This window comes from Salarias fasciatus, chromosome 7, assembly GCF_902148845.1.
Source record: "Salarias fasciatus chromosome 7, fSalaFa1.1, whole genome shotgun sequence".
Taxonomy (NCBI): Eukaryota; Metazoa; Chordata; class Actinopteri; order Blenniiformes; family Blenniidae; genus Salarias; species Salarias fasciatus.
The window spans coordinates 32620489-32633498 of record NC_043751.1 but is presented as its reverse complement, the minus strand read 5'-3'; the positions used below and the strand labels follow the sequence as shown (position 1 = coordinate 32633498).

The following is a 13010-nucleotide window of genomic DNA, read 5'->3' as shown; positions in this document are numbered from 1 at the left end:
ATTCAACACCCGCCATATACCCTTGATATTGCTTCTGTTATTTTCAAGTCAAGTTTGATTCTAATCCTTCTTACGTTTCCTCAGGATTGCAGTTAATTTGTTTTTATATAATTCATAACGTGTTTCAGCTTCAGGTGTTCTAATAAGAATTTTTTTATATAATTGATTTTTCTTTTTACATGCTTTGCGCAGGCCCTTTGTCAAGGAGCGCTGTTGCCTTTTCACATTTTTTAGGGAAACCAACGGACAGCGTAAATCGACTAATGATGTGAATATTGTTAAAAACGTATCGTAGGCCTTGTCTAAATCATTTTCTATAAAGATAGCATTCCAATCTTCAGCTTGAAGACTTTGTCTTAGGGCTGATATTGATTCGTTTGTAAAAATACGTTTGTATGACATCGCCCTTTCACTGATACTCTGTTGCCTTTTAACTGTGAGAGGGAATACAGCAAAGGTTGGAAGATGATCACTTATATCACTGTACAGAATTCCACTAATAATCTTACTGTCGATGATATTAGTGAATATATTATCTATAAATCCACAGGTTACAGGGGTAAAGATTTGGTCGGGTGAGCTTAAAGGTGCCTTAAGGAGTTTGCACGTTTTATGTGAAACAGCGCCCCCTGCAGGCCTTGGGCGTAATGCAGCTTAGTGAAAAACACGTGCCTGCGGCTCGCGTGCACGGAAGAGGGGAACTCCGTCTTCGCTCGTTTAGAAGCGCTCAAGTAAGATTTAAGTGTCTTCTCCCTGGTGGAGTCTGTGTGGAGCTGTGGCAGTGCTAGAAGCCAGTCTGTTCTGACTTTCTGGAAGATCCTGCTCAGTTGTTGCTCACTAAGCAGCTGGCTGAGTAATGGCGGACAAAGCGAAACCTAACCAGCCGAAGCGCGCATTACGTCATTCTTTTCAAATTCTCCCCAAAAAAATGCTGGAGCCAGACCGGCACTGTGACTTTCAAGTGACAGTTTAGCGCTGTTAGAGGTTCTGGTAATGAATCTGTCAGGGCACATTGTACACATCATTAAAAATGTGGAACATATTTATGGTGGAAAATAAGTATTTTTAAGGTTGTAAAACTCCTTAATACAACTTTAAACAAGTTCCACTTCCACAAGCCACAAAACCACCATCCACACGCCGCTTGGACACGGTGAAAGACTGTTACCTGTCCCTCTATGCACACCTGCCCCTGATCACCTGTGTGCTCCCTTTATACTTCCCCATACTGCGCCCCCTGGTGGTTAATTAACAAAATGATAATTGGCTCCTACACACTGGCCCCTGAATTGTTCCTGTGAGGATGACAGGAACAATTCACAACATAATCACATAATGGAGCCATATAAATCATTTCAAAATGAAGCAACAAACCAGAAAGGAAAAAAACCAACCCTAAAAAAATGTATGTTCAACAATAATATTTCCTTAATTGCAACTCATATTGTGGCCTCTTGTAACAGAGTTTGGTTATCGGCCTATCCAGTATGCTGGTTTTAGTTAAGCACTTGCATAGATCATTCTCAACCTTTTTTATGAAAGCACTTTACCCAACTTCCATTTCCATTTCTATTACCATTTAAATGTCTTTCCTTGAGCCTCGAGACAACATGCGGAGGCACCCCTGGGGCCTTCGTCCTGCTGTCTTCATTTCCTCCGGTGTTTCCCTTTCCGCCTCCTCCATCAAAGATGTGGAACATCCGGCGCAGGCCGTCCGGCCGACACGGTGGACCCAATGTCCCAGCATGGAGGGCATGGCGGAGCCCAGCACCAGTTTCACTTCCTCGACGCCCGCACCTCCAGTCGCCACGCCTGTGGCCTCCAGGATGTCCATGTCTTCGTGCTTTTAATGGTGGAGGTTCTGCAGCCTCTGGTTTCAACTCAGTTTTCCATCGAGTTCTCTGACCTTCAGGCCCGTCCTCTTCGTCGTCCCTCCTTGACGCAACAACGCCGTCAGGCTGAGATCCTTTCTTCCTAGCTTTCTTCATCCTCCTAACTTTGACCATTTCTCGGTCCAAGGTTGTCACAGTTCTCTTGTTCTTGAGCCGTTTCATCACTCGGTAGCTCTTTTCCTCTTTTCCTCGTGTAAGTCATTCTTGTACTTGTCTTTCTGTAGCTCCTTCAGCCCTTCTGAGGAGATCCTGTTGACAGTAACAGCAGGATGGCGACCGTCGCATCGCTCATCACTGCATCCTGAAAGATTGCCATTGACAACCCAACCCAGTAGGGTCCTAACGGCATATGGTCCATTCCCATGACTACTGATTACTTCCCAGGGTTCAAGCAGTCTGCAGGCGTTAGTCCCTATTAACAACTCCACTTGAGCCTGGATGTGAGGAATGCCAATTCCATCCAAGTATGGCCACTTAGACAATTCCTCCTTTCTGATGATGTTGTCTGTGCCTCCAGGCATCTTGTTCTGAGAGGATGATCTTTCTGGACTCCATCTTAACAGGCAGGATGGACAAGACACAACCATCACTCCCGGCCCCTGTACGATCACCAGCTCCTGGACATGGCAATGTGCAGCTGCTTGTTGATTCCTTGGGCTGCATGGAGTCTGTGTTAACGCTTTCCTCCAGTCCAAAGTCCATTTTCTCCCCCTGCTCCTTGAACTCTCCCCCACTGAGTGCTCACAAAAGCTCTGCACACTTGACTCCTGACTCCCTGCAACTTTACCTCTAGTTGCGAGGTTGGATATCTGTGCAGTCACCTCAGCCATTTGAGTCTGGATCTCCAGCCTTTCCTTTCCCCTTCTCAGGTCCTCTGCTTCCCTCTCCAGAGCATGTTTCTCCTGTAAGAAAGCAGCTCGAGCTTCCAGAGCGGCTCTTTCTGCCTCCGCCTGCAGGAGCATAGATGAAGCATGCCTACTGCTTCGTGTAACCTTGACAGCAGACTTGGAGAGAGTTTGCTTTTTCACCATAGCTGCATCAAGCATGACAGCTGCAGCGAGTTCATTCACACTCACACCTTCAAACTGTACCCTTATTTCCAAATACACGGCCAATAACGCGTTACAGAAAAACCATACACTAATAGATCACTCTTTCACAGTAAATATCAGTTCATTTAAAGACAAAAGGAAAACGTAAATTCTTCAGTAATTGTATCAAAAGTCCAAACGCACAACTTAATTTCCGCCCATGAAAAAAAAGTCTTTTACTTCCAAACAATGTCTGTAGTTCAAGCTTCAGTTATTGTCTTCACACTTTTAGTAAATGGCCGTATGATGAGCGTGTGTGTGGTAGCAGGGCTACCGGGTACCTCCTCATATGAACTCTTTGCAAGTTTTCCTCCTCTGTTGCTCCGCTGTCTCCAGACGTCCTCTGCACGGCTCCGGCTCCGTCGCTGCCGTGCCTCCGCCGCGCTGCGCCGCGCTGGTTGGCTCTGCTCGCCGCCGCTCCGCCGCTCAGTGGTGCCGCTCGACCCCGTCGGTCAGAGTTTCGCTGCCGTGCCTCCGCCGCGCTGCTCGGCTCTGCTGCTGCCTGCTGGTGTCGCTCGCTGCCGCTCCGCCGCTCGCTGGTGCCGTTCGACCCCGCCAATCGTGGTCTTCAGCTCGGCTCACCTCGCACCGCGGCGCCCAATGCACCCGCGTGGACCTCGCCAATCGCGGTCCTGTGTGCTTCCATGAACGGCGGCGCGACGCTCCTGCAGCCTCCAGCTGTTCCGCGACCCGGAAGTCCGCAGCTGATTGCCAATCAATCAGCTGATTCCTCGTCCGCGATCCTTTGTACAGCAGTCTTTCACTTAAAACGTACAGCCCTTCCCCTATAGGGCTGCTACACTTTGAGTTCTTTTGAGGGTGTAGAGGGAGAGTCTAGGACGCGTGCCCGCACGGCGCTCCAATCAGAAGGTTCCACGCTCTTTTTGCGTTCGGGTGCTGCGACCCATTTATTTCCATATGTCGGTAAATCCACAGGTTACTGTTGTGATATGCATGTTGTTGTGTTGTGTCTCCACCAGAGGGCACTAGGTGCTAACAGGAATGTTATCAAGCAGGGAACACGAAGAAGACACTTGGAGTAACATGGAGAAATGAATGTAAAGCAACGATGCTAAACTGTTTTATTAAAGTTTGAGCACAAGCTCATTTGTTCAAAAAAGTGATACCTCATCATTTTTTAAGAAGAACAACACAGGTTACAGGGGTAAAGATTTGGTCGGGTGAGCTTACACAAGTTCCACTTCCACAAGCCACAAAACCACCATCCTGGTCCGTGTCCTGAGTCAGGATTCGAACCCAGACCCCCCCACATGTGAGGCCAGACTCTCCGCTGTGCCTGTCTGCGCACAGCAGCTGCTCCCGGAGCCTCAGGAGCCAGAACCAGAACCTTTACTTTGGAGGTAGTTATGTTTCTTCTTCCGGTTTGCTGAGGCTCTTATTGTGGAGAGCTCAGAGCGGAAGTCCGTCTTCCGCGGGGGGCGGGGCGTGGCGGAGCTTCAAGCCGGCGGAGGGGAGCCGGCAGGCGGCTGTGCTGAGAGCAACAGGTCGCTGAGCGGAGCTCCGGAGCGCCGAGGGACTGCCTCAATCTGCAGCCGGAGGAGCGCTCTGAGTCCGGGGAGAGGAGCAGGAGGAGCCGGGAGAGGAGCAGGAGGAGCCGGGGAGAGGAGCAGGAGGAGCAGGAGGAGCCGGGAGAGGAGCAGGAGGAACCGGGAGAGGAGCAGGAGGAACCGGGGAGAGGAGCAGGAGGAGCAGGAGGAGCAGGAGGAGCAGGAGGAGCAGGTGAGTCTTAACTTGGTTGAACCTGGACTTTCTCTGAAGGCTCCCCGGATCCTGATCAGGTCCTGATCGGGTCCTGGTCTGAGGTCCAGGCGAACTGACGGACCAGGTTCTCGTCAGAACTGAGGAACCTGGTCCCTAAGGGGACAAGGGCCAGGACCTGGTCCGTGTCCTGGTCCTGGTCCTCCAGTAGTCCAGGTGTCGGGTTTCATCAGCAGGTGAACAGAGTGTGAAATGCTGGCTCAGCTGGATCTGGTTCCACGTGTCGGTCCTGGTCCTTTACCTGGTCCTTTACCTGACCCTGACCCGGAGCCTGACCCCTGACCCCTGACCTGGACCCTCTACCTGACCTTTGACTGCATCAAGCTTCAACTTAACTTCAAATCAAACTGAAAATGTAGATCTTCCTGACGGCACGGTGCAGCAGTGGTTGGTTTGCTCCCGTCACGATGGAGCGGCGGTTCGAGTCCCGGCTCTGGGGCTGCTGTGGCTGGCGGGGTCTGACGGAGTGCCTGTGAGCAGCGGGGCTGTTTCCTGGGCCGGGTATCAAACCGGGCGCCTGGAGCTGCTGGTGCAGGGCGGATTCCTCCGCCGCCTGACACCGGAGCCCGGCTCCCCGGCCGCTCGGCCCCCTGGGTATTTTTATCCGCTGGCAGAGCTGATACGGTGGCGACGCCCCCTTTTAAGGCCGACGCCCCCTTATAAGTCAGACCGGTTCCAGGAAGCGAGGCGGAGATAAGAGACGTTCTCCGATTAGCATCTGGGTTCCTGCAGGGCCCGGCAGGAAGCGCAGAACACACTCTAGAACACACTGGAACACACTGTGGAACACACTGTGGAACACACTGTGGAACACTCTGTGGAACACTCTGGAAGGTTCCTGCTGGAACCGCTGGGCGTCGGGGGTTCTGTGTGTTTGAGGTTTAGGCTGTTCTGATGTCAGTGGATTAAGGGAAAACGTTCCTCAGGTTCCTCATATGAAAAGAACCTCAGCTTTTCCACATTCTGTCTGATCTGAGAGGAACCGGAACCGACAGGCTGGCGGAACGTTGAGCTGAGAGACGGTCCTGAAGAACAGACCGGATATGATGTGGAGGTTCTGTCGGTCCGGGTTCTCCGCTCAGCAGCTGTGGGTTCCTGAAGTTAAAGATGTAAAGAACATCTGAAGACGTCCGGAGAACGTCTGGACATCCATCTTCTGCACCGGAGAGAACGACTGGGAATGGGTGGAACACGCTTGGAATAACGGAGGAACGCTGTTCTCCACCACCTGAGAGTCCCCCGGATCTGAGTCCCCCGGTTCTGAGTCCTCCGGTTCTGAGTCCTCCGGTTCTGAGTTCCCCCGGTTCTGAGTCCCCCGGGTCTGAGTCCCCCGGTTCTGAGTCCCCCCGGTTCTGAGTCCCCCCGGTTCTGAGTCCTCCGGTTCTGAGTCCTCCGGTTCTGAGTCCCCCGGTTCTGAGTCCCCCGGTTCTGAGTCCCCCGGTTCTGAGTCCTCCGGTTCTGAGTTCCCCCGGTTCTGAGTCCCCCCGGTTCTGAGTCCCCCCGGTTCTGAGTCCCCCGGTTCTGAGTCCCCCGGTTCTGAGTCCCCCGGTTCTGAGTCCCCCGGTTCTGAGTCCCCCGGTTCTGAGTCCCCCGGTTCTCATTGTTCTGGTTCTCAGTGTTCCGGCTGGAACTCGTCTGTCCTCCTGTCCTCCGTCATGTGCAGCAGGCGGAACGGTTCCTCCAGCAGCTGTTCCAGTTCCGCTGTAATCTGAGATTAGAGGACGGAACCCGCTGAGGACTGTCAGGAATGTGAAAAGTGATGCGGCGCTAAACTTCCTGCGAGATAACGGAACCGAGAAACCCAGGAACCCGGGAACCGAGAAACCCGGGAACCCAGGACCCCGGGCTGAGGTGACGGAGCCGTTCTTCCAGCCTCCAGCCTCCGTCCCTGCAGTGACGGCCCTGTGGAGCTGCTGTGGGTCACACTCCCAGATTAATCCGACCTCTACAGGATCTATAAAACCTCATGTTCTCCACGGGGGGGGGGGGTCCTGACGTCCTGACGTCCTGACGTCCACAGCTTCTTGGACCACTTGGACGTTCCTGCAGCACCAGAAGGAGCTCGAGAGCAAAATAACAAAAGAAGAGCTACGAAATGCACTGATGAGCTTCCCAGGAGGAGGGGCCTCTGGTCCTGATGGCTTCACCACTGATTTCTTTAAAAAGTTTATTGAAAATTGAATGGATCCATGGATCCCCCCGGAGATCTTCATTCATGCCATAGAAAACCAACAGTCACCCCGAACGCCGGAACGAGCCCTGACCAGTGTTCTGTTGAAGGAGCCCGAGCTGTGCAGCTCCTGCCGACCAGTCTCCCTCCTGTCATCCGAGTATAAATTGCTGACTAAAGTAAAGCGACTGGACTTGAAAAGATAGTTCCCGATCTGGTTGATAAAGACCAGACTGGATTTATTCAAAATCGGTCCTCGATAGACAATGTCAGAAAATTCTTCAACACGGTTCACTTCGCTGAATCCATAAATGACCCAGTTTTTCACTGGATGCGGAAAAAGCCTTTGATGGCCTCGAATGGCGCTTTCTGTTTGAGGTCCTTCGTAAAATGAACTTTGGCCCAAACATGGTCGATATGATCAAGCTGTTATACGTTTTCCCTCTCCAGAGGTACCCGTCAGGGATACGTCGGGCTGTAGCAATAAGGACCCCCCCTCTCATGTCGGGGGTGTGAACCACGTTATCTCTTTATATGCAGACGATATCATTCTGTTTTTCACCAGCCCAGCCACCACTTTTCCAGCCCTCATAAATCTGCTCCAATCGTACAGCGAAATATCTGGATATGAAGTACCGTAAATATCCTAAAAGACATGCGGCACCCGAAGGGCATGGTGTCTCTGATATACAGCAGGATGCTAGATCTGTTAGCCAATAAAACCCTGAAACGCAGAGCATGATGGGAACAGGACCTTTGCTTCAGCTTTACACATTCTGAATGGGAAACTCTGCAGTACAGCTCAAACTTGTCCTTTAGTGGCGTCACAGTGTCTTCAGTTCAGTCTCATTCATAGAGTTTATCTTACACCTGAGAGACGACACAAAATGTACGGTACGATCTCTGAGCTTTGTCCTCGGTGTGAAGTCGCAGTAGGGAGTCTCATTCCTGTGTTTTGGGACTGTGTAAAGCTGAAACCATTCTGGGACCACGTTCTTAATGCACTTAAAGATGTCACCGGGATAGAGATCCCTCACTCGCCAAGGCTGATTTTGCTCGGGGAGCTATCTGTTCTGGATGGGATGAGAGAAAACGTTTTCTTAGGAAGTCCCTAATTGCTTGAAATAAATGCATCGCAATGTTATGGAAAAGTGAAGCCCCGCCCACTGCTTCAGTGTGGCTGCAGGAAATTGCATCATGCATGAAAAAGCCTCATCTTTTTGAAAAATGTTGGAGTGACTTTAAAGGTACCTTCACCTTTAATTAGCTTTGCTAGCGTTAGAGCTGGCTTAGAGGGTTTGATTTGGGCGGGGGGTGGGTGGGGGGGGGTGGGGGGGGGGGGGGGCTACGGGTTTAAGTACTAGCTCCATTACTGTTAATGATTCTGTGATTTGTATTTGTAAAATACTAATAAATAAATTGTTAAAAAAAAACCAAAAAAACGCTCCTGTCTCACAGATCGTTAATCCAGTGGACAGACCCTTCCTGACGTCCCCACAGCGTCCCAGATCCCGTCCTGAAGACTCCAGCGAGTCCAGCAGGACGTCTCCAGACTGGACTCTGTAAACCAGATGGAATGTGATTGGTCCCGCCGGTCACGTGACCGCATCACGTGGACAGAGGGGCGCTGTGATTGGGCGATTGGTGCAAAACTTTAACTGGTAAAACAAAATCAGCCGATGGTTTCAGTGAAAACCAGAGTCTGGTCCAGAAGAACCAGAGACAGAGACCAGGACCTGGTCTGGGCCCGGGAGCTTTGATGTTTATCTGCTCTCTGAAAATTGTTTGAATGGTTCCACTGAGACCCGGACTCCTTTTGAAATCAGCACCGTCGCCCCCTGCTGGAATTTCCCTGGAATTACAGCTTTTCTGCACTTCGGCATCATCTCAGCTGCGTTCAAACCGCGTACTGCCTACTACCATACTGCCTACTACCATACTGCCTACTACCATACTGCCTACTACCAACTAACTTACTGAGTATGCAGTGTCTACACTGGCAGGATGCCATTTGGAGTATGCGAGAAGTTCCATGATGCATACTGCATTCGCCAGAAGTGTTGAGTAGACATCGTGTGTTCACTACTCATCCTGAAATTACCCAAGATGCAATTCGACGGACAGCATTGCAGTGGGGGGGGGGCCTGGGGGGGCCTGGAGGGGGGGGGGATGAACCTGGAGGAGGCGGGGGGGCCTGGGGGGGTCTAATGGTGGACCTGTCTCTCCTCTGGTCCCGGTGCAGCCCCCCCTCGGCCTGCAGAACGTGACGTTCTGTCATTCGATGCTTCAGGTTATTTTGAGACCTTCAGACGCTGCAGCTGCAGGAGAACCGATCTGCACAGATTCTTCCACTGGTCAGCGGAACCGGAACGCAACGCTGACCAGCGGAACCGGAACGGAACGCTGCCCAGCGGAACCGGAACGCAACGCTGACCAGCGGGAACGGAACGGAACGCTGACCAGCGGAACCGGAACGCAGCGCTGCCCAGCGGAACCGGAACGCAGCGCTGCCCAGCGGAACCGGAACGCAACGCTGCCCAGCGGAACCGGAACGGAACGCTGCCCAGCGGAACCGGAACGGAACGCTGACCAGCGGAACCGGAACGGAATGCTGACCAGCGGAACCGGAACGGAACGCTGACCAGCGGAACCGGAACGCAACGCTGACCAGCGGAACCGGAACACGGATCAGTGTTTGTTCACTTCAGGATCTGCAGATCCGGACAGAACGTTCAGTCAACATGAGGGGAACAAGAGTTCTGCTGCACTTCTCCTAACCAGTGGACGTTTCCGTCCTGACACTGTCCTGTCTCCGTCCTCTGTCTCCATCCTGTCCTGTCTCTGTCCTCCAGATCGGGTCCTGGTCCCCTCCTGCTGGCAGTGTGAGGACAGGAGGTGGACCGAGCGATGGGGGACGTGGAGGACGTGCGAGCGTCTCAGGCGGTCCGTCTCTTTGAGACCCTGGTGCAGGCGTCCAGCTGCAGGGGGACGCTGCAGGCCTTCAGCACCCTGTGCAGACAGCTGGACCTGGACCCGCTGGACCACCACAACTTCTACGGCCACCTGAAGGACGCCGTCCGGTCCTGGAAGGTCCAGGCTCTGTGGACCAAACTGGACAAGAGGGCCCAGAACAAGGTCTACGGCCAGAACGGCGCCTGCAGCGGAACCCGGGTACCGAACCAGACCGTCCACATCCTGAAGGGGGACAGACGGGGACTGGCATTAGCATTAGCATTAGCATATGCTCACAGTGCCTGTTAGTGTCATTCAGCATTAGCGTTAGCATTAGCATGAGCTCATCGTGTGCCTTTCTGTCAGTCACATTAGCATTAGCAATAGCATGAGTTCACGGTGCGTTAGTGTCAGTCAGCATTAGCGTTAGCATTAGCATTAGCATGAGCACACGGTGCACCCCTTTGTCAGTAAGCAATAGCATGAGCTAGCTGTGCCCCTTTCTGTCCGTCAGCATTAGCATTAGCACTAGCCTGGCTGACGCGGCCCCTCCCCCCAGGTCCTGGTGGTGGGCGGGGGTCCGTGCGGCCTGCGCACCGCCATCGAGCTGCGCCTGCTGGGCTGTAAGGTGGTTCTGATCGAGAAGCGGGACACGTTCTCCAGGAACAACGTTCTGCACCTGTGGCCCTTCGCCATCCACGACCTGCGGGGCCTCGGGGCCAAACACTTCTACGGGAAGTTCTGCGCCGGATCCATCGACCACATCAGTGAGTCTGCAGAACCGCGTCCGCGGTCCGGTTCCGCGGTTCCCCTCCTCCGGTTCTGACTCTGGTTCTGCAGGTATCCGCCAGCTGCAGCTGATGCTGCTGAAGGTCAGCCTGATCCTGGGGGTCGAAGTTCACGTCAACGTGGAGTTCGTCAAGCTGCTGGAACCCAGCGAGGAACCGGACGGTGAGTGAGGAGAACCGGCAGGAGAACAGTCCTAATGCTGCAGGGAGCGGGTGGCGGCGCGGTGACGGGGCGGTGGCGGGTCAGTGTGGCGGTGGTGGGTCAGTGTGGCGGGGCGGTGGCGGGTCAGTGTGGCGGTGGTGGGTCAGTGTGGCGGGGCGGTGGCGGGTCAGTGTGGCGGTGGTGGGTCAGTGTGGCGGTGGTGGGTCAGTGTGGCGGTGGTGGGTCAGTGTGGCGGGTCAGTGTGGCGGTGGCGGGTCAGTGTGGCGGGTCAGTGTGGCGGGGCGGTGGCGGGTCAGTGTGGCGGGGCGGTGGCGGGTCAGTGTGGCGGTGGTGGGTCAGTGTGGCGGTGGCGGGTCAGTGTGGCGGTGGCGGGTCAGTGTGGCGGGTCAGTGTGGCGGTGGCGGGTCAGTGTGGCGGGGCGGGGCGTGTTGCACAAGCCCCGCCCCCATTACTCCAGACTTCATGATGTGTTCAAACTGTGTAAAACTTGATCATTGTGTTTGACTTTGTCTCTCTCTGTCTCTCTCTGTCCCTCTGTCTCCCTCTGTCCCTCTGTCTCTCTCTGTCTCTCTGTCCCTCTGTCTCCCTCTGTCTCCCTCTGTCCCTCTGTCTCTCTCTGTCTCTCTGTCCCTCTGTCTCCCTCTGTCCCTCTGTCTCTCTCTGTCTCTCTGTCCCTCTGTCTCCCTCTGTCTCTCTCTGTCTCTGTCCCTCTGTCTCCCTCTGTCTCTCTGTCCCTCTGTCTCCCTCTGTCCCTCTGTCTCTCTCTGTCTCTCTGTCCCTCTGTCTCCCTCTGTCCCTCTGTCTCTCTCTGTCTCTCTGTCCCTCTGTCTCCCTCTGTCTCTCTCTGTCTCTGTCCCTCTGTCTCTCTGTGTCTCTCTGTGTCTCTGTCTGTGTGTCCCCTCAGCTCCGGGCTGGAGAGCTCTTGTCCTTCCTTCGTCTCACTCCGTCTCTGAGTTTGAGTTTGACGTCGTGATCGGAGCCGACGGACGGAGGAACACTCTGGAGGGTGAGACCGAGCGACCCCGCGACCCCGCCACCCCGCCACCCTGCGGTTCTCCGGGTCACGTGGGTTCTGCGGTTCCGCGGCAGGTTTCTCCAGGAAGGAGTTCCGGGGGAAGCTGGCCATCGCCATCACGGCCAACTTCGTGAACCGGAACAGCGCGGCGGAGGCGTCGGTGGAGGAGATCAGCGGCGTGGCCTTCATCTTCAACCAGCGCTTCTTCCTGGAGCTGCGGGACGAGACGGGTGAGCAACCACCTCTGACCCCGACCTCTGACCCCGACCTCTGACCTCTGACCCCTCTCCTCTCATCACGGCTCCTTCGGCAGGAATCGACCTGGAGAACATCGTTTACTACAAAGACCAAACTCACTACTTCGTCATGACGGCAAAGAAACACAGTCTGCTGGAGAAGGGAGTGCTGCTGAGAGTGAGACACACTCTGACAACACACTGTGAACACACACACACACACACAATGTGGACAGGGGGGTGGGTGGTGGTGGGTGGTGGTAGGTCTGGGGGGCTCTGGGGGGTCTGGGGGGCTCTGGGGGCTCTGGGGGGGTCTGGGGGGGTCTGGGGGCTCTGGGGGGCTCTGGGGGGCTCTGGGGGGCTCTGGGGGGCTCTGGGGGGCCTGTGTGGTGGTTGCTCTCTCCTTCCTCGGTCTGCGCTGGTCTTGGTCAGCGCTGTGCCGTGCGACGCCCTCAGGGACGGCGTTCCTCCAGTCGGCCTGTGGGTTGCCGTGTCTCCCAAGCTTTCAGGTCTTTGTGGGACTTCTTTAGGTTTGTGTCCATCTTGTCCTTGAGTCTCTTCTTCTGGCCTCCCGGAGCCCGCCTCCCTGCAGCTCGCTGGGGGTGCAGGACTTGTTTTGGGAGGCGGGGGTCAGGCGTCGGGACAACATGGCCGATCCGTCCGAGCTGGTTCCGGGCAGCGGCGGCAGCGACGGTGGGGATGTCCGCCTCCTCCGGGACGCTGATGTTGGCGCGTCTGTCCTCCCAGCGAATCCTGAGGACTTTTCGGAGGCGTCTCTGCCTTCAGGGGGCTGCTGTGTGCGTCCAGGCTTCTGATCCATACCAGCGAGCGGGGAGCAGCACTGCTTTACAGACCAGGACTTCAGAGTCCACTTGGAGACTCTCGTCCTTAGCCTCCAGAAGGCCCCGCCCGCCCTGCTGAGGC

At 54.6% G+C, this 13010-nt stretch overlaps 1 protein-coding gene across 1 annotated transcript; it reads left to right on the top strand.

Moving 5' to 3' along the window:
* The first annotated feature begins 4667 nt into the window (after positions 1 to 4667).
* Positions 4668 to 12251, top strand: LOC115391872 (F-actin-monooxygenase MICAL2-like). The gene is made up of 7 exons (XM_030096290.1): positions 4668 to 4723; positions 9785 to 10103; positions 10444 to 10651; positions 10725 to 10835; positions 11740 to 11841; positions 11935 to 12080; positions 12164 to 12251. The coding sequence occupies exons 2-6, from the start codon at positions 9840 to 9842 to the stop codon at positions 11982 to 11984; spliced, it is 735 nt and encodes a 244-aa protein (XP_029952150.1). The 5' UTR covers positions 4668 to 4723; positions 9785 to 9839; the 3' UTR covers positions 11985 to 12080; positions 12164 to 12251.
* Positions 12252 to 13010: the final 759 nt, after the last annotated feature.

Bases quoted from the DNA above. Each gene is read 5' to 3' on its own strand.
- LOC115391872 (XM_030096290.1), top strand. From the start codon at position 9,840: ATGGGGGACGTGGAGGACGTGCGAGCGTCTCAGGCGGTCCGTCTCTTT. The intron at 10,104-10,443 runs GTACCGAACCAG...CCCTCCCCCCAG, and splicing joins GCGCCTGCAGCGGAACCCGG to GTCCTGGTGGTGGGCGGGGG. The intron at 11,842-11,934 runs GTGAGACCGAGC...AGGTTTCTCCAG, and splicing joins ACGGAGGAACACTCTGGAGG to GAAGGAGTTCCGGGGGAAGC.